Source organism: Toxorhynchites rutilus, chromosome 2 (assembly GCF_029784135.1).
Source record: "Toxorhynchites rutilus septentrionalis strain SRP chromosome 2, ASM2978413v1, whole genome shotgun sequence".
Lineage (NCBI taxonomy): Eukaryota > Metazoa > Arthropoda > Insecta > Diptera > Culicidae > Toxorhynchites > Toxorhynchites rutilus.
In genome coordinates, this window is record NC_073745.1 from 16,934,994 (window position 1) to 16,960,793 (window position 25,800).

Below are 25,800 nucleotides of genomic sequence, written 5' to 3' on the forward strand. Positions count from 1 at the left end.
GCGTTTTCGTGTGCTGAAGGATGAAATGAACAAATAAAAGCACCTTTTTAAGGTGAAGGTGGAAGCTAGCCATTGTAGTAGTATAGGTAAAACCACGTGTAAAAATGGGGTAATAGTGTTTGTGAGAGAAGAGCAAAGCACATGTAAATAGATCAATTCACTTATCAGACTGTGTGGCGCTTCATTGACACGAGTCTTTGAATACATTTGAAAAAAAATAACAATTCAATACTGAAGTTAAATGTATGAACGATATGTTCCGATGAACCAAGCCAATTGCAAACATAAATATATAGAAGGGGTATTTTTGCATATGAAGTAAAATTCTGATTATACGCGAGCGTAACATGTGCAAATTTATAACACATGCGAATTGGGGCTCTTTTGATATTAACAAGTTCTACCGCATAGTAACTCGATGCTGGTAATTCCTCAATATTTTCCTTCGTTGGTCGTATTGTTTTCACATATTCACGTTGGAGAACCTTAACCCTTCTCTTCGTTGGCTGAGACATTTTGATTGAATGTAATACTTTTCCGTTTATTGTTTTTGAAAGCATAGGCAGCCGTGGCAGTGTTCCGAGCTCTGCAATACAATTTTCTTACCCAATGTTAAAGTTGCTAAAACTTACATTATTGACCCATTAAACGTAAAAGTAATGATTGTATTGATATCAACACTATTTTATTCAATTGATTTTCATGACATGAAAGGCTATGACTCAGGAATAACATTTTATTGAGTGGTTTTGATAGCTGTTTCGATGATGTTGTCTGGCATCAGTGTCAAAAAAATAACGATGCTTTCACCAACACAAACAAAACCATTGCCGAAGATTGGAAAATGAAAAAAATTAACTTTCGGAGCACTTGCTCGAGTTTTCCGACGTTTTTCACTATACAGTGCGACAGCAGATGAAAATTTGATATCTTGTGAGTAATCGATTAAATTTTGGTTGATATTACTCCATGGGAAGTGTGCGAAAACGATAATTTTCTTCACACTGTTTCGCGAAATTATTGATTTTCGGGCGAGGGGTGAGGGACGGAGATGAAAGAAATGAGTGCCATTGTGGCAGCCATTTGTGGCTAGCTTCCATCTTCACCTTAAAAAGCTTCAAAATGTTTGTATGTATGGGAACCAAGGTCGGCTGCAATGCAAGGCTGGTTTACACAACTACGCTATCCACACAGCCACTGGTGTTGTTGCAAAAATGCGTGATGATATCACACCTGATTATAAAATGAAGTTGGAAAGTATTTTTTGAGAGTAAAAAGAAGAGCAAAAACGTAAATCGGTCTGGGCCGTGTATGTGGCAAAGTATGCGAAAAGCTTTAATGCGTGCTTATTTGCAATGTGTCTCTTGATTTGCTCGCTCATTTTGCTCGAATATTGCTATACCATATATTAGGCTGTCAAAAAAGTCCTGCGGTATTTCCGCGAGGTGTCGTTGTAAGCGCGTAGTTCTAGTTGTATTCATTGTATCGAGTCATACTATAGTCCTTGACAGTGTTTTGTTTGGTTAAGTCGTTCGTGAGTTATAGTGTCGCAAATATGGAGCAAAATAAAGAGAAAATCCGACATATTTTACAGTACTACTATGACAAAGGCAAAAATGCATCTCAAGCTGCCAATAAAATTTGTGCAGTTTATGGACCCGATACAGTTTCCATTTCCACCGCACAACGATGGTTTCAACCAAGCCCTCATTAACGGCCAGGAAGTTTCTGCTGTGTGTTTGGTGGGATTGTCAAGGAATATTCTATTATGAGCTGCTTCTCTATGGCCAAACGCTGAATTCGGACCTGTACTGCCAACAACTGGACCGCTTGAAGGTAGCACTCATGAAGAAGAGGCCATCTTTGATAAACAAAGGCCGCATTGTCTCCCATCAGGACAACGCCAGGCCACACACTTCTTTGGTGACGCGCCAGAAGCTCCGGGAGCTCGGATGGGAGGTTCTTTTGCATCCGCCGTATAGTCCGGACCTTGCACCAAGTGACTACCACCTGTTTTTGTCCATGGCGAACGAGCTAGGTAGTCAGAAGTTAGCCACAAAAGAGGCCTGTGAAAATTGGCTATCCGAGTTTTTTGCCAATAAGGAAGCGAGCTTCTATAACAGGGGTATTATGAAGTTGGCATCTCGTTGGGAACAAGTCATCGAACAAAACGGCGCATATTTGACTTAAAACAGATGAGTGTAACTAATTTTATGAACAAATGAAAATTCAAAAAAAATACCGCAGGACTTTTTTGACAGCCTAATATATTATACAAATGCTATACCAATATGGGGAAGTAGCACATTTTCCGTCATTTTTAAGTTCATTTTATGTAATAAAGCGGGATGCCAAAACATGTGCTAAAAATTAATTTTGGGTGAATGAACGTGGGGGTGTGAAAACGACGCACAATAACACCTCTTTTATTCTTCTTTTACGACCTGATTTCACAAATATCCACCTGCACACTGTCACATTATACTCATAATAAGCGGGAACTCCAATAAAATAGCATTTCATGCATATAAAAATATTCTATTGGGAAATTTCGTTTCAATTATTGCAACTTATTCTAAGGTACACAATAACTTTAAAGAACCTTCCATAAGAGGGTGCAAACAGAAATTTGATAGAATCATTGATATCATAGGTACTAAACTTGTGGAATTGTTCTCTAACAAATATCGCAATAAATTACCTCACCTGAAACATGAAAAAAACTAATGTCTCAAATCCTCTCCTCCACAGGACTGTCTGGTTGGTCATCAAAAACCGCGCAGGGTGTATATTCAAAAGGGAGTATCAGTGTACCCAAACATCTAGCAATTATCTGTAAATAGTGAACAAAGAATAAAAAAATAAACAAAAACTAATTCAAGCGAGCAGAGTGAATGCATTACACGTAGTTTCAAAGTAGATTGGTTTGAATGGCTGCGTGATCGAAGGGGTGTGAGCCTGAATGTGAATGAGTGTGCGTGCGTAGCAAATCCGCTAACTACTAATAAGAAAATGAGCGAAAAAATGTACGAAAACCATGAAAAACTAAGCAAAAGTTTAATGTAAATCTAATGTAGTGAATATATAACTGGAAGGAGCTGTGGAAGCAGAGAGCGAATGAGTCTATAGCTTTAGAGAAAGTAATACTTTGAAATCATTGAGAGTTTAAAACTACTGTGTACAGTACAGAAGAGAACAGATGAAGAAAAAAAAACTAAGCGAAAGAGAGCGGAACTAGTTCATTAAAGTAATTAGAGGAAAGATCATACATTAATTATCATTGAGCTCTTCTGCTCGGTGAAAGTTGAAACAGGAAGCACGGAACTCACGGTCTACCGAGTAGAACACTTTATGTTTCATTCCAACTAAAAACTTGAAAATATCACTGTCTGTCGAAAGTAATATAACAGAAACAAAACAAAAAATCGGAAAAATAAATGTTTGTGTGTCTGTGCATCACGCGGGGGACACAGAAACAAAACCAAATGAATCCAAAGGAGGAAGCTAGCTTCGAATTAGTTGCGAACACAAGATGCAAGTTGGCCGGGGGAGAAATGCTCGCGCGGGGGGTGCTGCCACACGCCTGGCTAGAAATGCGGAAGGAAAACTAATTAAATTCAAATAAATTTTCTCCTTCCCCTTGGTAGGAGTAATGTCCGTCGAACGCTGGGACGCTGCATAAAAACAGAGATCTTATCTTCGACAGTTGGAAAAGCGGCAAGTGGGGCTTAGCAGCAGGAGGATAACGAGTGCAAGCGATTGAATAAATGAGGCAGAGGAGAATGCTGAATGCACCACTCTGAACTGGTTTTGTAAGTTCACATTTTACAACAATTGATCCACCCACTACTACTGAAAGGAGCGAACAAGAGAGAGCAATGTAGAATGGTGCTGGTATGTGGGTGAGGTAGTTGATATTTTCTATTTAGCCAGCGGATGCATTGATTTGCATAAACTGCAGCTATAATCAGAACGAGTTTACTGTACTCGAACGGGAAGAAAGGTAGGAGAACTCGTTCATTCGAAACAAATTCAAGGAAGGTATCCTTTTTTCTGTGCAAATCTGCATTCAACGCGATGCTGCTCGTGTGTCAACACTTTTAATTAAACTAACGGAAGTGTGGCCGTGAACAGATGGGAATATCGCACTATAGGTGAACTTGAAATAGGGAAGTTTCATTGTCGACTTGTAATTAGATTGCAATGTTAGCAATCGATTCTGTATTTCCACAACGGACAGTTGGAATGGGTTTAACCTTATCCTTGTCAGTTTCATCATTATGTGTTTTTGTATAATTCAAACATGTTGGATTTGGGAATACTTCTTGTGCACATCGTGCTGACCGAGAACTGAGTTACTCAACCGCACAATGTTACACCCATAGAACTATGTGTATATAGTAAAAACAACACACACAAACGAATTTCGAATGAAAATGAGAAAAACTCCCCATTGAGTGAAACGTGACAGCTTTTGTAGCAGTGGAAAATTGTGGCTAGCGAGCGTTGGAAGATATCGCATATCCTGCAATCTGTGGTACTCTGCACTGTTTGCTCGCTCTCGGGAGGTGGGGAAGGATTACAAACCGGAAAACTTAAATAATATTATGATATTAAATTATCTCCCATAATATTATCGTTATCATCTTTCTTCTCACTAACTAGACGAAGGCGCCACTCGTAATCATTTGCGCTAATCTCTGCTCGGGGTACAGATGCTGAATATTACCGAGCGAGCGAGTTGTGTAACTTCCTCCCAAAAATCCTAGCTGAGAAATTACCATATCTGGTTCAGCTTCTTAGTAGTGGAGAGCAAAAGTTTTCCCTTGCTTAGGATAAACATCCCGATTTAGGTGTTTACTCCTCCGTTCGTAGTTTAGTTCGAAACGAGCGATAAAAAACGGAGGATCCGCGAAGAATCAACGATAGGCTAATTGTGAAAATTACATAGTAAATAGATCCACGCGCTTCTGTCCCATTAAAATTAATTAGTCAGCATTTGAAGCGGAGCGAAAAGCAACGCTGGAGATTGATATTTTATTTTCACTGCCGGACTGCCGGTTGCTGAACAAGCAGCATGTATTTATCGTATCCTTGTGAATAGGAGTCGTGTTGATAGATTAAATAAATTATCTTATCTTTTTTTGTGAATGGCAGCTCGCTTCAAAAATCACACGGCTATTCATTTTGCTCGGTGTGCATTTTCTTCAGAGCGAACCATTTTTAGCGTAACTGGCCATTTCCGTGACAGTACCCCTTGGAAAGCAGGTGACGAAGTGGGATAGAATTGAATTAGAAACTATCGGATTGCTTCTCAGAACCGGAGCACTATACACACACTCATAGTCAAATCCATTCAATCGATGTGATAATCGATGGGAAAACATAAGATCGATGTGATGTTGAATATTTAAAAAAAGTTCTAGACTTGTAAACCCATGTACTGCAAACATAAAACAATCAATAGAGCAGCGTCTTTATGAAGTACAATAGAAATTTACTCAAAGGCACCCACGCATTCACAGAAAAAAAAACACTGTTGCGGGAAGCATAAACCACACTCACCCTAAAGAGGCATCGCGTAAACTATGGAAAATTAACGTGAAAATAATAGAAAACCCAAAACAAAATCATCATATCATTCGCCACATGGTTCAATAACATTTATCTCATTTAACAGAGATACATTTACCCGAAGGAGATTCACCCGAATGTGAATTCATTTAATCGAATGAAATATAAGAAAAAAAATTGATTATGATGTTTATCAAATCACCTGATAGAAAAAATGAATAATTCAATTCAAAGTTAAAGAGTAGCTCATTTTTTTTGAACAAATAATAATTTTGTAAACATATTATATTTTGATTTCCGCTTCATTTTCTATAAATTATTCGACTTTGTTTTCCTCTCTATATTCTCTACATTTCGAAAAAATGTTTGCTTTCGATTTCCTTAGTAGTTATTAAATCTGAAAAAAGCTACAATAACTACATTGATAGGCAAAATTAAGTGTTCATCTCATCGTTTTTTGATTTCTGATTTTTAGATTCATTTTCAATTTCACCTCTGGAATACCATACCAATACTCGAAGAAAACAAAATTAACTTGCATTTAAAAAACTATGGGTGAGTTATACCTAAGATATAACCGCTTGGTTGACGTAGGGCTAGCGTTGACTTAGTGATCATTTGAGTGTATTGATGAAATTATTGATTAAACCAATTCATGCATTATGATAGATGACTTCCTCCGTTGCAAATTTGACGTATGACATAATTCCTTGTTCATTTCATTCATTTATGGTGGACTTCCAAAACATGTGAACGGAAGAATGGCTGAACGATCAATGTATTGTAGATTTTTTGCTGGGTACAAAATTACCCGCACCATGCATTTATTTTGTAACACTGATTTTCCCAGACTCATAAGTTTTGAAATCCCTGGTAAAGAAACACACCTTGCATCTATTTTGCAATGCTCATTTCCTCGGGCTCGTTGGATTTGAAATCTGTGTTAGAGAAACACACAGATTTAGCGATCGTACATCAACCGCTGTGCAATCATAATTGAGTGGACTTCCGAGCGGGCATTCATTTATATACGATTTGCCGAACCCGCCACTTTCGGTTGAATAGCTCGAATTTTGATCAGTCCGTCCCGAGAACTGTTTTCCAAAATTCTCGAGGATTATGCCATTTGGCTTTGTTTGCCCCGCTGATAAATCGACGCTTCTGGGCTACTTTGCTATTCAACCTCCCTGCTACAAGACGGCGACGAATGGTTCGACTGGAAAATGATAGCTGAAGGGTTTCCTAGACAGTTACCTCTGGATTATTCTTAACTTGGCGCATGATCTCGGTGTCCGTTATGCGCTTCCGGCATTTGCCATGGTGATCCACCACTGAACCGAACCTTTTTTTAGTTTCAGAAGAATTTTACCAGCCGCTGCCTGGCTGATACTGTAATTCCTAGCGAAAGCCTGGTGCGATTCATCGTTTTGCACATCACAAACCACCGATTTTTGAATTTACAAGGGAATTGCTTTTCTCAATTTTTCCAACTGAATCCTATGTAATCACGTGTATAAATGCACCATCTGTGGCCGTTTTGTTCAAATCATGACAAAATGTAAAAACATAAGCAATCGAGGGGTCTCCCGATGGAAACTTATCGACAACATATCGATCTTCGGAGTGGGCACTTTTTTATCATTTTTTTTTCAATAAAAATTGATTGTTTGGTTCTTTTAAATAAAACACTTTTTGTTTAGTCCATAAGTCCAATTTTAATGAATATCATGAACAAGGTGTCAAAGATTATTGCAATTTGTTTATTTTAATTTGAACCTAATCTTCTATCTGGTATTTAAACATTACATTACCATCAACTGACCACAAACGCGCAACAACCTTTTTACACAGAGCGATTAGCCGAGCTGACAGTTAAACCAATACTGAACCGGAGAACGATGAGCGCACTCATACCATGAAATTGGCGTACATACGAGGTAAATCAAGTTGGCAAAGTATACTTAAATTGGTAAACAAAATATGGCGTCGTCATTATTTGCATTCAATATGGAATGTATATGGAAGAAACAAAATATGTTATGAGCAAAATTGCTCATGAAATCATGTAACTGATTGTTCGAATTGTGTTTTATGGATGAAAATTGTATTGTAACTAATTTCCATCATCTATATTGGTAAAAGATCCAGAGAACAGTCATATTATTCGACCTCTGGAAAAGCAACATTTTCAATGAAAGGTTGCTCAATTGTACAATTGTACACCGAAACTGTGAGCCTTGAAAATATCGTTAAGTTATCGCGGGAGTAATGAATTTTTTTTTATTTCTATGATGGTGAGAGAGTGAAAAATACACACAAAAATATCACGTCTATTCATCTTCTTCGATATGATACTACAAATATCCACTGCACAGTGCCACATGCTTTTAATTGATAAGAAACACACTGAAAAAAGCGTTTTTACATGGATGTGGAAAACAATTGAATGTAAACACAAATGTTGACGTCACGATTCGAGAAGTAGCTATGGTAGCGCAGGCTATCACGCACATTACGGTCGCAAACTCCATCATCTTCTTCTTCTTCTTGCGTCATTTTTATTAGTACTTAGTTGAGATTTCTATGCCAAATAACACGCCTTGAATGCATTCTGAGTGGCAAGATCTAGAATACGCGTGATCACAGTGCAAGTCGGAGGAAATTTCTTTGAAGAAAAATTCCCCCGACCAGAACGGGAATCGAACCCGAACACCCGGCATGTTAGTTATGACGCTAATCACTCGGCCACGGGAGCACAGAAAATGGAGAGATGAAAATGCAGAGATGAGGAGAAACTCCATCATCTGCTCCACCTATAATTCCTGCTCATGGGATTCGACCGATTCAGCAATAGCTCGTACTATACAAAGAGGGAATATAAAGTCATTTACACAGTGTGATTAGCTGATCAACAGTCTAATCGATACAGAAAAGAAGAGACAAGTTCCCCATTTGTCTATAATTTTGCAACTTATTCGCATTCATTTCAAACCTTTTCATAAATAGCTAAGCCAACTTGAAAGCTTGTGTTTTGTGAATGTCCCCTGCAAATTAAAAATCGTTACGCTTGCAGTCAGATATATCTCAGAATCGGCCTGATTCAGAATAAAACATTACCAGAATGAAATGTTCTGTATTTATTTTAGTTTCAATTTTAATTTTTTTTTTAATTTTCTCGAACTATTCATTGATGAGGAAAGCATCTATGATAAACGCGAGGAAAGCTTTCGAAACACCATTCGCCGATTGACATTCAAGTACCTAGCCAACCTTTAAGCAGAACGAGACATTATCCTGCTGATCCGATCTATGCTACGAAAAAGCAATGCCACGAGCAAAATACCGAACTTTGATACTATAAAACAAACTTCCGTTGATTCAGAGGTGTTTGGCGCGCATCAAGATGGCTGTAAGCTTCAAAACCTTTAAAGTATCTAGCAATAACAACTTCCCTGCGTCTCTCCATCTTTGAACACAAAGTGCACATGGACGCAATACTGTCACTTCCAATCAGGTCCCTGTCACTTCTCACTAAGTCCCTGTCATTGACAAATCGGCACTCAATAGTTAACCTACTGTTTTTCAAGTTGCACCGTATTTATGCTGGTTCAATATACACTATGACAATTTTCTATAGCCGCACACACATTTTAGGCTAATACGTGAACCTGATATAAGATTTTTTTTTCAGTCTTCCAGCCTCCTGGGCTGGTTCTCCTATATAAGATTGTAGAAATCGTTCAGACGCAACTTATTTCAGATGTACTTGATGATAGAATTCATAAAATATTTGCTATTTTGACGCAGGACTATGTTTCATTTCTGTACTTGGGTGTAAGTTCAAAAGTTCTAAAACGTGAGTTTTACGTTGGAGGGGCGAGGATTTGAGCGTTGATTGCCGGCCTCACGGCGTGGTATGATAATCAGTTCGTTCAAAATATAAAACGTTTAAGAGTTATAGGCTTGTTACTTATTGAACTGAAAACTTATTTCAATAGTTCCAAATCTGCTTTGAAAACAGTTTATTGGAACCATAAAAATCTGTATTAAACGAGTACTAGTCCTCGGAAATCCACTTAATAATGATTGTGCAGTGGTTGGAGCATATGCTCACTCCCAGTCGAATACTCTCCCAATCTCGTTTCTATTCTGCTGCTTTCATCAACCAGTTCTAAAGAGTTTAATTTTATGTGTTACCCTGTATCAATTATTTTTCAATACTTATACTTATTCAATCACACACTTACAAGAAGGACGTTTCAATCCATACTTTCAAAATATCCATCCATTCATTCATTAAGGATTGGTTCAGTTGAAACTAATTCAAACAACGGTAGTCCTACGTCTACCTTGCGGTTATATCCCAGGTATAACCCACCCCTGGTTTTATTGGAAATTTTCTGAATATTTCATGAAACAAAAAATTGAATAACTGTGAAACGTCAAGCGTTATCTAAACACCCTAATTGCTACTATTTGATTGTCATGATTTACAGTTTCCATCAACACAGACTTCAAAATCAATGTGCCTGGGGAAACCCACTTTGCAAATATATGCAAGCTGCGAGTACTTTTGTACTCACTTATCTTTGTGCAGACTGGAATATGTTTCCCTAACACGTACTGTTAAACTGAGAAGCCTTGGAAAATCGTCATTCTGATACTAGAGGCGAATGAATTTTTAAGTTTAAAGCTTATATAGTATAAAAAGTAGAAATTGAAGTTGTTGATTCATGCAAGCCGAGGGTTTTTCTGTACCCGCATGCTCACTGAATTTCTACATAGCAATTGTTGAAACACCTTACTAACAACGCAAATATGTTGAATGTAATTGAATTCGAAAATTGTTTTATCCAATCAATAATTTGATCAAAACAAACAAATGCTTACTAAGCCAACGGTAGCCCCACGTCAACCTTGCGGTTATATCATAGATAAAACATACCCATGTTTTCCGTGATTTTTTTGCGCAATATTTTTACGCGACTCTATCGCGATTTTTGACGTAGGACTACGTTTTTCATTTCTATACCCAGGTTGTAAAAACAAAGCTTCGAAAACGAAAGCGTTACGCCGGAGACCTAGATTTTGAGCGTTAATAGCTCCTAAACAATTGAACGAAAAGGTATGATAAACACTTCATTCGAAAGATAAAATGTCTACGCGTTACATACTTGTTACTTTTTGATCCAAAAACTTGTTTCAGTAGCCTTCAAATTTCTTTCAAAACAGGCTATTGAAATCACCAATCGGTATATAAGTGAGCGCTGCTCGGAAATCCACTCAGTTATAATTGAACAGCGATTAGGGTACCATCGTAGGAATGAATGGATTTTTCCCTAACACAGACATCAAAACCATGGAGCCAGGGGAAATCGGCATTGCAAAATAGATACAAGCAGCGGGTACTTTTGTACTCGTTTGCGGTTTTGCAAATTGGAATGTTTCCCTAACACAAATCTCAAAACCACGGAGCGTGGGGAAATTGGCAGTGCAAATGAGATCCAAGCTTCGAGTAGCGGGTACAAATGCAACGCTTTGGCTCGGTTATTCAAGACTGCATGCCCCTCCATGTTGCCAGTTCACTGAACTTCTACGCATACCGTTTGATGATTAGGCAAAATGTTGATAACTATTTGCTGTGATGACCACTACCATAATGCATGAATTGACCTAAATTGGTATTTGTTTGCAATTGAATTCGTACATTGTTTCATTCATTCACTGGCTTAATCAATTATTGCTAATTGAAGAAAACAAAAATAATTACTAAGCTAACGGCAGTTCTACGTCAACCTTGCGGTTAGATCATAGGTATAACCCATCCATAGTTTTTTACACGACTTTCTTGAAATTACGCGATCTGCCTACCTTTGCCTTGTTGCGAAGAGAAATTCTGCGAGCGCGCGTGCGAGTGGGATTGTGACGAGTGCGCGCCGATGGAGGGGCTATCTTTTTTGACGTAGGATTGCGTTTTTCGGGAACATATTGGGGGTACAAATTGATAAACGAGAATCGATCGCATCGTGAAAATTATCCGATTTCAAACGCTTATTGTTCAGTCATTTCATGATGAGATTTTTACGCGATTGGCTCAACAAAATCGCGTAGTATTTTTTTTGCGCGCATCCATCAGTCGCGGAAGGAAGAATTTAGTGTATTTATTATATACGGTTGAATCAATCGCTATGAGTGTGGAAATGAGGAGCGGCTGTAGAAAATAGCCGCAGTGTTTTGTTGTTCACTTTTAACACTCGATAGATAAAATACCTCTTCTCCTTCGCACACGCTACTTTTGTTTCATTGTTCACACTGAAGCAAAGTTTTGAATCGTTTTCAGAACGAATGGAAACATTATTTCATTTGGGCAGTGTATATTCAACTATATGTTTCGTTGTTGTATTCGAAACGTACTCACTGAAACAAACCAAAGTGTGACCAGAGATGCTGAAATTGGCCGGTAGTTCGCTGTCATCATTTTATAGAGAACGATAGAGACCCCCACAGAAGTAATGTTAACTAAAATTCATTGTTTCAATTTTCTATCATACATACAAGATTGTTTGTTGATTTTTTTCTCGTCTTATTCGTATAACTTTATTTATCATCATGTAATTTGAAAAAACTCGGCTGAATATCGCATTCTGGTAAATTAAATTCTTGTAAAATACATTCAACAGAATGTTTTTTTTCGGATGAATCATTTTCGGGTAAATGTTATATAGCATCTTCACACACCTGTAGAGACACGTACACACTGTCATCATAATGTCACGTAACTCAAACCAATAGGATAAATAATGTTTCGCCACTAATTTTTACACGGATTACACTTTTTCCCTCAATCAAATAAGAAAACAGAGAGAACCGTTTCATTTCCGCTTTACCCACAAACTCACACACAGTTCCCTTCAATTAGGAGAAGGCTGAGCATTTTGCATTTTTAGAATTTTTACAACATGAGGATGGAAATTTTCTCTACATCCAAAGTGTCCCGATAAGAGGCAAAACCGACAATGAGAAAGAGTAGTGATTTTCTTACAATTATCCGCTTGAAGCTTCTAAATAGAGGAAAAAAGAGCGAGAGACGGAAACGAAACAATAATCTATTGATTGTGAGCTATCAAGCTAGAAAGCAAAAATCATAATGGCAAATGAAATAGTTCGTACTTACGAGCAAAGCGCGTTTAGTGGTGTAGATTAGAGGACAATTCAACAGATAACTCACACACAGTTGCGAAACGGAGTGCGTCACCCAACTACTAACGCATCATCATCATCATAGAAGAATCTGCACAAGAATAACAACAAATCAGCAAATTAACGTAGATTACATAACATTATATCACTATCAATCGTGTGAGTGTGCAAAAACTAACATAAAACTAAACGCTTGCAAGCAAAGAAAAATAAAACATTTGGTGAATGACATTCAACGCTTACTATGACTGTTTAGACGTGTTTATTTTACGAGATAAACTTAGAATGAAGAAAAAAACAAAACAAAACAAAAGAAACGCAATCAGTGTTGCCAAGACATATGTGCCGTAGGTCATCCTCGTTTTCGAACGCATGTAATGCAAGCAAAATTTGACATACCTTTGGCTAGACTCATTTACGGTCGGAATAAAACCAAACCCATTGACACATGCAGAGACGCACAAGATGAGGCGCGAATAATTGTAAAACATTTCCAACTATCATCAATTTACTGTGACAATAGTAAACGGATAAGAAGAAGGAGAAGAAAAAAAAACAAGTTATGTAACGTAAACACAAGCAAACATTTGAAACGAAACGAAATTGAAAACCAAGGTGGATCAATTTTGAACTGAACTAATAAGAAAAAAAACGGGAAAGTAAATTATCTAGTATTCAAATGAAACTATACGCATTTTTGAGAAACAACTATCTTCCTTGAAAAAGTGAGCTCGGTTTTGTTTTTCTTTTTTCCCTCAATGTTTGTTATAAACAATCAATTAGAAGAGACAGCAAACTTCAATGCTATAAAGTAACTAAATAAAATATCGATCATCGAGTAACGAGATACACAAGCAACATATCCACGGAACTCATAACAGAAACCTATCAATTGGATCCCACGAAGTAAAAAGCAACAAAAAACCATACATTTATTCACATATCGATTTACTTCCTAGGTAACGAGAACAGTTGGAGAATTGATCAGTCCAATCGCGCCCATAACGGAATCGATTGGAATGGACGAGCTTTTGTTTCGTTTGACCGGAGTGACGATCAACCATTGTTATAGTAAAATAAACCTAGAGAAAATATATGTTTTAGTCGAACCGTAGCAAAAATATAAACTAGCTTACCGTACCTTAGTTCTGACAAACCGTTTTCGTTCAGCTGATGAAGAATACAGTCACAAGTTTATGAAACAACAAGCAACTAGTGTTCATAATTCGTATCGGTACCTTATCGTGGCTGCCCGGTGGCAACCCACGGCAAACACGAATTCGTTCGTTATCGTAGAAACCACACACACACACACACAATGTATCACGGATCACAAAATTGCATCTGTGTTACGATTGCAGCCGGAACTCTTAACGGCAGCGTATATTTGACTTCTCGGTGTAAATACATAAACTACAATTGGTATTGGAGAACTCGTCAGCCAAAACAAGGACTTATTACAACATAACCCTAGGAACCAACCACACCCACACCTATGAAAGCTACTTCCAGTGCTTCTGACGTATTCTACCATTCCTCGGTTATAGCTCGGCAGCATAGCGAGCCAGAAGTATCGAATCCAAAACCCGTTTTACAAGAACAAAAAAAAAACATTTACCTAATATACAAGAAAAACCAAAAGTCTATACATGTATATTGCAAACCTCTATTAGAAAACAAACAGATCAACTAAGTCAAATGAAATCAGATAATAGTATAGTTATAAATTGAATAGAGAAAGTGTAGTGGACTACTTTCCAAAACCACTCCCGCAGGGTATAGCCGTCGTCGTGTATACCTTGAAGTAGGACATTTTTAATCGTGAACCAAATTAAAAACCAAAACCTAACGTAGACAAAGGTATGCAGCTCTTATTCTAGCGGAAAAAATTATTTCGGTTCAGTTCAGCCTTTTTTGTCTGTAAATATTTTTATTGAAAGTTGAATATGAGAATAAAAAAACCCACAAGTCGAGTTAAAACAAATATCATCATTACAATATATCAAAAGACAGGAGAGCTAAAAGTATAAGAGAATTTAAAACCTAAGATTATGAAACACAACAAAAAAAAAACACTATAGGAAATAAATTGAATTAAACGGAAACAGAACAAAAAAATAATCGAGCAGCATAAAAAAATCACTGTAACTTTGTCCGTGTGTGTATGGTATAAACACTAAAAAAATATATATTTTATCATATGCGATGGAAACGAAGTTGAGTCTTCGTACGATGGAAATGGTGGATAGCATGAAGAACAGAATTATCAGCAGCAGGGAATGCATCGTTTTGGAGAACAGCTTAGAAGCAGTAGAGGCGAGGAGACTTTTTACGATACGAGCAATGAGAATGCAAGAGAAACTCATAAGCAAAGCAAACTTGCAGTACAGGCAAATGAAGAAATTAGCGGAATAGAGTGTCAAGAAACAGCAGCAGCAACAATGAGCAAGAAGAGAGTGGAGAAAATAAAACTATTTCAATACAAAGACGAGCAAGCTGGTGGTTCGGTTTTTATCTAAGAATATCCGAAATTCGTCAGAGTATACTCACGAGTAAATACCCGTTTTATTGGCATCCGCTATTTTAGTACGTATGAAGCAAAAGGAATAGTAGGGTAAATGGGGGTAAGACGGACATGTTGAGAAGAACTTCAATTGTATCTTTGGAAACTCATGTTTTCCAAAACTTAAAAGCAGTTTCTTACAGTTTCCGAAATAATTAACCAAATGTTTTATAAATATGTGTTTTTCCATGTTTTTTACTGAAATTAAAACAAGCCGAAAAGTAGAACAATTTTATCGATGCGGGTATAATGGACATGTAGTGGGGGGAATATGGACAAGTTAAGGTGAAGGTGGAAGGAAGCCATTGTAGTAGTATAGGTAAAGCCACGTGTAAAAATGAGGTAATAGTGTTTGTGAGAGGAGAGCAATGCACACTAGAGTGCCAATGAAAATGGCCATCTCGAATTAACAAAGCGAACTTGATTAAAAATGTTGATTCCCACGGAGAACTACCATATGCAAAATATCAGCTTCATCGGACTTCATTTACTAGTGTCGCACAGCCGCCAAAGTTTGAGTTTTTTGAAAACCGAAAAATCACCCAAGGAAAGGGGAGTAAAGGAAATCGGGTTTTTCGAACAAAAAAAAAACATTTTGATGCCAAATGTCTTCAAATTGCATGAAATGTCGAGATCTAGTGTCATCTCCAACATTTTTTTTTGGCAAAAATCGACACTCGACTTTCGATTTTTCGGAATACGAGGCAAAACTTATGGTTTAGGGTACCAATGAAAATCGTCATATCAATTTTTCATACGGGACTCCCTGCGAAATGTTGATTTGCATGACAAAATACCATTACAAATACAATTACTGTTGTCGCAAAAGTTTTCTGAAAATCGAAAAATCACCCAAGGGGGGATTAAAAAGGTAAAAATTTACTGTTATCTCGAAAAAAAAAATTTTTCGTCAAAAATCGATTTTTCTCAAACGAGAAAACGACTAAGTGCCCAAAATTAACAAAAGTCAATTTTTGACAAAAAAAATATTTTTGGTTAAAAGTAAATCTCGACGTTTTATGCAATTCTAAGACATTTGGCACCAAAAACTTTTTTTTGAAAACCCCGATTTCCCTTGGGTGATTTTTCGGTTTTAAAAAAACTCAAACTTTGACGGCTGTGCGACACTAGTAAATGAAGTCCGATTGAGCTGATATATTGCATAGGGTAGTTTTTCGTGGGAATCAACACTTTTATCAAGTTCGCTTTGAAAATTCAAAGGTCATTTTTTCCCATACATCCATTGGCACTCTAATACAAACGTAAATAGCTCAATTTACTCACCAGACTGGGTGGCGCTACACTGACACGAGCCATAGATTACATTTTAAAAAAATTACAATTTAATACTGAAGTAAAATGTATGAACGATGTTTTCTGATAAACAATTGTAAATATAAATATATATAGAAAGTGTATTTGCATATGAAGTAAAATTCTGATCATACACGAGCGTAACATGAGCAAATTTATAACACATTCGAATTGGGGATTTTTGGTATTAACAAGTTCTTCCGCACAGTAACTCGATGTTGATAATTTCTTAATATTTTCCTTCGTTGATCGTATTGTTTTCACATATTCACGTTGGAAAGCCTTAACCCTTCTCTTCTTTGGCCGAGGCATTTTGATTGAATGTAATACTTTTCCGTTTACTATTTTTGAAAGCATTGGCAGCCGTAACAGTCTTCCGAGCTCTGCAATACAATTTTCTTAACCAATGTAATCATTGTATTGATATCAACACAAATTTATTTTATTGGTTTTCATGACATGAAACGCTATGACTCAGGAATATAATTTTATTGAGTGGTTTTATAGCTGTCTCGATGCTATCTATCAGTGTCGAAAAAATAACGATGATTTCACCAATACAAACAAAACCATCACGGAAAATTGAAAAATAAAAATTTAACTTTTAGAGCACTAGCTCGACTTTTCCGACGTTTTTCACTAGACATTGCGACGACAGATGAAAATTTAATATTTTGTAATTTAATATTTTGTAATCGATTAGAGTTTGGTTGATATTACTTGATGAAAAGTGTGCGAAAACGATAATTTTCTTCACACTGTTTCGCAAAATTATTGATTTTCGGGCGAGGGATGAGGGAAGGAGATGAAAGATACGAGCGCCATTGTGGCAGCCATTTGTGGCTTCAATCCACCTTCAGTTGTAGGCTATTTGGCAAGATCAAGATAGTGCGGGAGAAGAACACTGAAAGTTGAAAGAGTACTGCATTTCCTGCATGCAACGAAGATTTTAAAACTGATTTTCCAGAGGAACCCACATTAATTACCGGTTACAGTTTTTGTCGATGCTGACTATGCGAGCGATGAGGTAGATCGTAAGTGCGTTTCTGACTTTTTGATCAAGGTGTTTGGATGTACCGTGGTGTGGTAATCTAAAGGCGCGTTCACATTATGCCAAATGATGCCGATCAGCCTGTACCAGGCGACATATTCGGTTCGTTATGTAATGTGGACGCCAAATCTGGTGCACGAAGCCGAAGCCCCATCGGATGTACGAAGCCGTCGTCAACGCTAATTTACTTCGTTTTGTTTTGGTTCGACTATCTCGAACCGGACCCACTTGTTTCGGGTTGGGTTCGGTTTGTTTCGAGTCGGTTTCGGCACGTCGGCAAGCCCGGGCGGTACGTCCACATTTAGTCGGTAGTGATGTCTAAATTTTTCATTGATTCGATTAACGATTCATCGTTCGGACATTTTTCAATATTCGATTCATTCGAATAATTGTTTTTCAATATTCGATTAATCGAGCGAATATTTATTTCTTGTAATAATCACGTATCACATTGTCATTCTGGTCGCGTGGTCTATCGGGTTGTCAATGTTAGATGGTTGGATGAAAAAATGTTGGATAAAAATTATAGGAGGTTGTGTCCAAGATACGACCGCATTGTTGACGTAGAACAACGCTGTTATTTTATATAAGTCGCTTATTTATACCTTCGGATATTATTCTATAATGCTATGAAATTTTAGAAACAACTGTTGCGTTGTTGTTGAAAGTTGCATTACTTTTTCATTCTCGAGAGAAGCGCAGCTGTCACCCTTAGTGGAGGAAGTTTTGCTACTGGCAAGCGAAACCTAATCACATACAAAACTCCAGAACGATATTTACTTTCTTGGTGAAACTCTTTTTGTTAATATAATAAACAAAATAAACTAAATATAATAAACAAAATAAACTAAATAAACTCTTTTTGTTAATAACCTCGAAAACAGTAGCAATGCTTCATTATGATCAATATTAGCGCAAATGCAATCCTAGTTGAAGGCAGTTTTGCGACTGGTACGCGAACCTAAATAACTTATAACATTCCAATATGACATTCAAAATGCTTGGTATTCTCTAAATATTTTTTGGCACACAACCTCAACGCCTGCTTCGCCATAACGAAAGTTTAATGCATTGATGCATTCTCAAATGCACCAACGAAGCCCTTATGATGACGGAGAACGAACAATGTTAACTGCTTGGAAAAAGACTGAATTATGCCACACAGCTTGTACTCTGCCCATGGATGCGAATTCGCTGATGAGTTTGTCAAGAGCGGCCGCCTTCACCACCAGCGGGAGGAGCTTGATTTTGGTTGCTGCCTGGGTAACGGCGGTTACTTCGACCGACGCGCCGAAATCGCCTACTTCGATGTTGTTCGATGCGGTGTCACACTTGCGAAGGCTCGGTTCAATGCGACCGCTTTTCACTGCACCAACATCGTGTGCATCATTAGATGACGCTTGCCTCGAAATTTTATTGCCCCTGGCAATGCGTTCATTTTTTACAGGGCTCGAGCCTGCCTTCCTCTTCTTCGTGCTCATCACACACTACACGAAGCGTCCAATTTATGACGCGGAAAGAAAAACACAATACGAATAACGCGAAAAACTAACAGAAAAACCAAACGACGATATCCAAGTTGGATTACCACTGCGAGATCCACTGTTTATACTCTAGGCAAGTATTCCCCTTCATTCTTCTACTTTTCCTTCGTTCACGGAGACTTGCAATCCTACGATTTCCCCTCCGTTAGTCGTCGATAATTTGCTCGTAATTGACATCTCTGTTCGGGAATGCACACAAATGGACAGAACAAATGTATGGGAAAATGGAAACGCTTAAAGTTTTCATGAATTTTAACCATTTACAAACCAGGGGATTCCAATGTATAGCATATTAAACAAATCTTACGGAATTTTTGATTAGTTTAGTGTGTAAATCGTCAAAATCCGTTCGCGGCAAAAATAGTTATTAACGTTAACTTTATTTCATAAAAACGTGACCTGTTTTCTGATTTGGCACCCTTAATGAAAGACGAAGTTCTACGTCAAAAAACTGTATAGCCTAGTTCTTAACCTAAAAATGCATTAGCATTGAGAAAAATTCTTTAATTCATTAATCGTGATTACAGTGGTAATTATTCGATGTATTCATGTTTTGATTTTAAATTTTTCGATACCAAATTACTCGATTATAATTTCAGATATTCGATTATTTGAATTAATCGAACGATTAACCGACGTCTCTATTAGTCGGCTTCACCGGGCGGGCCAAGGCCGCTCGGCGTAATGTGGACTCGTCTTAAGAAGCAGCGTTCTGTAGAAAAGTCATCCACAGAAGCTGAGTATATCGCGATGAGTTATTCTATAAGCGAAACAATTTGGCTTACTGGACTATTATCTGATTTACGTGAATTGAATTTATATCCTGTCCCAGTTTATGAGGAGGGAGACTAAACTAGTCAAGCATATAGATGTCAAGTCCCACTTCACCTGAAAAGTTGTTGCAGATGGGAAAGTTAAGCTTATATATGTACCATCCCAGGAGCAAGAAGCGGATATTATTACAAAATCTCTTCCTAACCCGTCATTAACAATTTTGAGAAAAAAGATCGAATTGGAAACCATCAACTGAGAGGGGGTGAAGAAATTAATCATAGTAGAAGTTTATTTCTGTAGCCATGGTGTTGTTAACCCTTGTCAATAATATATTGTCGTAAGATTACGTCATTCGGGAACATATTGGGTTACAAATTGAAAATCGAGAATCGAGCACATCGTGAAAATTATCCAATTTCAAACGCTTATTGCTCAGTCATTTCATGATGGATTGATGAAATTTTTGCGTCAATCCATTTCGGTACTTCATAACAATTTCTTATATTGAACAAAATAATATATGTCATGAAACTAACTATCGAACAATTGAAAAATCTCAACCCAAATCTCAAATCCCAACCGGAAATATCAACTTCTGATTGGTCGAATTGACGACGATATCATGCGGCGATATCAAAACCAAGGTGCCCGAGGGAAATCGGCATTGTAAATATATGCAATCCGGGGGCAGTTTTATATTGCAAGTAAGGTGAGTGATACGATTAATTCTAGCAAATAAAATTTGAATTTGGAACTTAAATGTTGGTTGCTTCGTGACATTTCATATCAATGACCGATCGTGTATTGTGAAAAATTTAGCACAAATGTAAGTGTAAAATTGTGTATGGTAGCAGTTGTGTTAAAAATGACTTGATATATGAAAAGAATCATTTCAATTTTCATAAATTAAAACTGTTTTTTTGTGTGTTCATTTTCATCTAAGGAAAGTTCATATGGCGAGAGAAATTGGAAAAGTTAAGAAATATTAGAAAAAGTGATTTCCCATATGCTCTACATATAGTATTAGTTATTGTTAGCCCAATTAAAATTCTCATTGGGTAAAATTCAAGTAAAAATTATAAAAAAAATTAACATTTTCCATTTCAAATATGTTTTCTCTATATTAAAGTAATAATGATGAGAAAAATTGATAATTGTGTTCGGTATTGGTAATTATCTTATATGACATTGATGAGTTTTTTTTTCTTTAGTTCATCCATATATAACACAGGAGGCATCTCGTCTAGGATCACAGAGGGAAGTTTTCATCATATCTCGTTCCACTTCGGTATCTTTCATTTGATACGCTTCATCCAACGACTGTTTACCATCCTTCTGTCATCATCACTCGGTGAACACTGGTGGAGTGATCAAACAATACCCAAAAACCAAACAAAACGGCCCTTTTCATAGCTACCAAATTATTATCCAAGAATTAAACGATGTAATTCTTCAAACATATTCAAAATCAACAGATAGCCTAACGGAATCCTACGTCAACTATGCGGTCGTGTTTCGGACACAACCCTCCTGTGACTTTTTCTTTCAGATTTCTATTGATACGTATTAATTGCAGGCGGTACCGTAAATTCGTGATAGTTTCAGACGATAAGTGCTACCAAATGTGTCTTTCATTATAATTCAAATAAAAATCAAAATATCATTTCCACATGTGGAATTATAAACAGAATAGAACGTATCAACTTATTTCAAGGAATCATATATACAATGTTCAAAAAACAGACAACATAAATTAACTACACAGATATAACATATAAAATATTCATAAGGAATAAAAAAAAATTCTTCCCATACCGGGAATCGAACCCGGGCCTTCTGGGTGAAAGCCAGATATCCTAGCCACTAGACCATATGGGACCACATAAACAGTGCATTTGATACTAATGAGTATTTCAATAATTTCTTCAACAATTTTAAAGTATTTTTAATTATTCAATAATCATCACCCGCAACCATGCTGCAGGTCTCTTACATGGGACTCCCCCAGGGCTCATGTTTAAGCCCCCTTTTGTACAACTTCTACGTAAGCGACATTGACAATTGCCTTACACAAAATTGCAGCCTAAGACAACTTGCAGATGATGGAGTGGTGTCCGTCGTAGGATCAAACGAATCCGACCTGCAAGAACCCTTACAAGATACATTGAACAATTTTTCAACCTGGGCCATTGGGCTAGGGATCGAAGCAAAACCAAAGCTTCAACTTTTGGGTAAACCGATCACTCATGCTATGTCATTCAAGTATCTTGGGGTCTGGTTCGACTCCAAATGTACTTGGGGGGCCCATATTAGGTATCTGAGTAAAAAATGTCAACAAAGCATAAACTTTCTCCGTACAATTACCGGCACCTGGTGGGGAGCCCATCCAGAAGATCTTATAATGTTATATCGAACAACTATTCTCTCAGTGATGGAGTATGGCAGTTTCTGTTTTCAATCAGCTGCCAAAACACACATCATTAAACTCGAGCGAATTCAGTATCTTTGTCTCCGTATCGCGTTGGGATGTATGCCCTCAACGCATACCATGAGTCTCGAGGTTTTGGCAGGCGTACTCCCACTAAAAGATCGCTTCAATTTATTATCTCTTCGGTTCCTCATACGGTGTAAGGTTATGAACCCATTGGTGATCGGAAATTTTGAGCAGCTTATTGAGTTAAATTTTCATTCTGGATTCATGAGCTCATATCATGAATTCATCTCCATGCAGGTTGATCCTTCTTCGTATATTCCCAACCGTGTTTGTTTTCCTGACTACATCAATTCCTCTGTGCATTTTGATCTGTCCATGAAGCAGGATATCCATGGAACATCAGATTATCTTCGATCGAGGATCGTTCCAACGATCTTCGATGCAAAGTATGGGGATATCAATTGTGATAATATGTACTTTACTGATGGATCCTCTATGAATGAGTCCACAGGATTTGGAGTGTTCAACGAATTTTTTAGCACCTCACACAGTCTTCAGAATCCTTGCTCAGTGTATATTGCTGAATTGGCAGCGATACACTGGGCGCTGGACAGCGTCGCCTCACGACCTGTTGAATACTATTAAATTGTAACGGATAGTCTTAGCTCTGTCGAAGCTATCCGTTCAGTGAGGCCGGAAAAGCACTCGCCGTACTTCCTTGAGAGAATACGAGAAATTTTGAGTGCTTTATCCAGACGCTGTTATGTCATTACCTTTGTCTGGGTCCCTTCACATTGCTCAATTCCGGGTAATGAGAGGGCTGACTCATTAGCAAAGGTAGGTGCAATTGAAGGCGATATTTATCAGCGTCAAATCGCCTTCAATGAATTTTATTCTTTAGTCCGCAAAAATACCATAGTTAACTGGCAACGCAAATGGAACGAAGATGAATTGGGCCGGTGGCTCCACTCGATTATCCCTAAGGTTAGCCTCAAACCATGGTTCAAAAGTCTGGACTTGAGTCGGGACTTTATTCGCACCTTCTCCCGACTCATGTCCAATCACTGTTCGTTAGATGCGCTACTATTTCGTATTAATCTTGCCGACAACAATCTTTGTGTTTGTGGCCAAGGTTAACACGACATCGAGCACGTTGTTTGGTCGTGCGAGCTGTATCTTGTTACCAGATCGAATTTAGTAGTCACCCTTCGGGCCCGAGGAAGGCAGCCCATGGTGCCGGTGAGAGACGTGTTGGCTCGGTTAGACCTTGATTACATGTCCCAAATATATGTATTCCTTAAAGCTATCGATCTTCGTGTGTGATTGTCCTTATACCCTTAGTTTTTCCTTTTCCTTTGTGAGAGATCGGATCCCTTCTTAAGAATAAGATGAAATGTAAATACATATTAGATATAAGATAGGTTTAAGAATTGAGTGTGATGAGTGTGATTGAGAGAGTGAGTGTGATCATTGTCAATATATCCTCATATCCCCTCCTTTTCCTGAAGAAAATATGTCACCCTTCTAAACTCGAGTCGACCGCGAGTAATCGGTTTCCTATATTATTGACATTAGAATTAAGGAAAAATGTATATATACTAGTAACAATACAGTAAGGAGTTCGGCTCCTTTAAACCTATGTAACTGAGCCTGTAAAAATAAACGATTTAAATTAAAAAAAAACCATGCTGCAATTTAAATGGATTTTTATGTTATTGACATAACATACTCATTCGTTAAAAGCTACCATTTCCATTATGGGTCCTGTGGCGCAATGGATAACGCGTCTGACTACGGATCAGAAGATTCCAGGTTCGACTCCTGGCAGGATCGATCTTTTTTCCGTTGTATTTATTTTGCTGAAGAATTAGTAATAACAGAACAATGAAAGTGGGAAGAAGCCATTATTCATTCTTCTTAATCTTCGAATAATATACAAAAGCTTCTCATTAATGCTATATTTTTCAAAACTAACGCTCAACAATAAAATAAATTACATCATGTAGCACACAGAAAACACATTCACTAGAATTATGCTAACAGGAAAACTATGTCATCCCTTTAGCTCCGATGATGTGCTTCTGATTCCCTCCAGTTACGTTTCACCATCTCGATCATTTGCACATACAGCACCGATTTGGAGAAATAATAGCAACTGCAGACGATAATAAAGATCCACGCCACATACAGCCAGTAGTCGATTTTCTTCTCCACCTTGTTCGACAGTGGTCCCTTGAAATCGTCCGAGATGTAGTGCGGTTCCCTTACGTCATCCAGCCGCGGTTCCACGCCGCTGTGTTTCGTAACAAATTTCACCAACGTATCGAGCGTAAAAGCGGTATCATTGAACTTAACCAAGGGTCGACCTTGATGGAAAAATAGTATAGTCGGCAGACCCACTATTCCGAATTCGGTGTTCAATGAGTTAAAATTGAGCGCATCGATGGCGGCCACTTTCAGATCTGGAAAATATCTCGCCAGTGCATTGTAGTGCGGAGCCATCATGGCACTGTGGATGCAAGTGGTGGTATAGAATAGCATCACAACACAACTTCCCGCATGCGAACGCTTCGTGGAGTTTCCGTGTGGTGCCAAAACACTGATAGCTTCCTTCAGCGAAGTAATTATATGCAAAGTTCCATTGCCCTTTGCCGGAATGCATTTGACTTTTAGTAGATTTCTCTTCCCATCCGAGACTCTTGCGTCGTCCACTTCTACGGCTTGCTCCTCATAAATGGAACATTGTTTTTTGTCCTTATAGGTAATGAAATCGAGAAAAGAATTAGGGCTTTGTCCCACCGACACGGCCACATGGTGGTTGTCTTCGCTTTTCGAATTGCCGAAGGGCTTGTAGTCCAGGAAGTCACCATTCAGGATATGCGCGTAGAATTCCAAGGCGCTGAATCGATATCCATAGCAGGAGTTTAATACTTGAAAAAATAAACAATAACAGTTGAATCACATGCTGGTGTTCTTTGGCATATATCTCTGTACATACCCAAGATAATACTTATCAGATGGAAAAATAATTTCATTATTACTTCGAAATATTATGTTCTTATACACGAAAATAGTTTTGCTTTGTTTTGGTTTCGTTATTCTTTATTCTGACGTTTGTATTGCAGCATTGCTCAATATAATCAATGCAGGGTGCAAATGAAAATTGTATGATATTGTATGTGTTCAGCACGGAAAATAATTTAACAACAAAATCAGGGTACTTTCGTATTAGCGTCACCGGAGCCGACATACAATAGATAGCATTTTTATTGTTCGCACTGGCATTCAAATATTATTTGTATTGTTGTTGCTTTGTTGTATGCAGTGTTTTGTTATTTTTTAGTGC

General features: G+C 37.7%; 2 protein-coding genes and 2 non-coding genes across 6 annotated transcripts in view; 2 read left to right on the forward strand and 2 right to left on the reverse strand.

The window, feature by feature from the left end:
• The window catches only part of LOC129764144 (uncharacterized), a 290,258-nt gene extending 274,989 nt beyond the window's left edge, over positions 1–15,269 (forward strand). For all 3 annotated transcript variants that reach the window (XM_055762960.1, XM_055762959.1, XM_055762961.1), the window contains exon 8: positions 2,752–15,269. The gene's annotated coding sequence lies outside the window, so the exon portion shown is untranslated. The remainder of the gene's footprint in view (positions 1–2,751) is intronic.
• A 6,557-nt stretch (positions 15,270–21,826) lies between these two features.
• On the reverse strand, positions 21,827–21,898 carry Trnae-uuc (transfer RNA glutamic acid (anticodon UUC)). The gene has a single exon. It is a non-coding gene; the product is annotated as a tRNA-Glu (tRNA).
• A 2,316-nt stretch (positions 21,899–24,214) lies between these two features.
• Trnar-acg (transfer RNA arginine (anticodon ACG)) lies at positions 24,215–24,287 on the forward strand. Its single transcript has one exon. It is a non-coding gene; the product is annotated as a tRNA-Arg (tRNA).
• A 110-nt stretch (positions 24,288–24,397) lies between these two features.
• LOC129768884 (thioredoxin domain-containing protein 15) lies at positions 24,398–25,579 on the reverse strand. Its single transcript, XM_055770822.1, has 2 exons — positions 25,453–25,579; positions 24,398–25,384 (listed from the first exon to the last, which is right to left on the reverse strand). The coding sequence occupies exons 1-2, from the start codon at positions 25,487–25,489 to the stop codon at positions 24,516–24,518; spliced, it is 906 nt and encodes a 301-aa protein (XP_055626797.1). The 5' UTR covers positions 25,490–25,579; the 3' UTR covers positions 24,398–24,515.
• Positions 25,580–25,800: the final 221 nt, after the last annotated feature.

What these genes read in the sequence shown, in the direction of transcription:
- LOC129768884 (XM_055770822.1), bottom strand. Translation starts at nt 25,489, where the DNA reads ATGAAATTATTTTTCCATCTGATAAGTATTATCTTGG. An exon ending in TCTGATAAGTATTATCTTGG is followed by an intron (nt 25,385 to 25,452) that starts GTATGTACAGAG and finishes TATTTTTTCAAG; the next exon opens with TATTAAACTCCTGCTATGGA.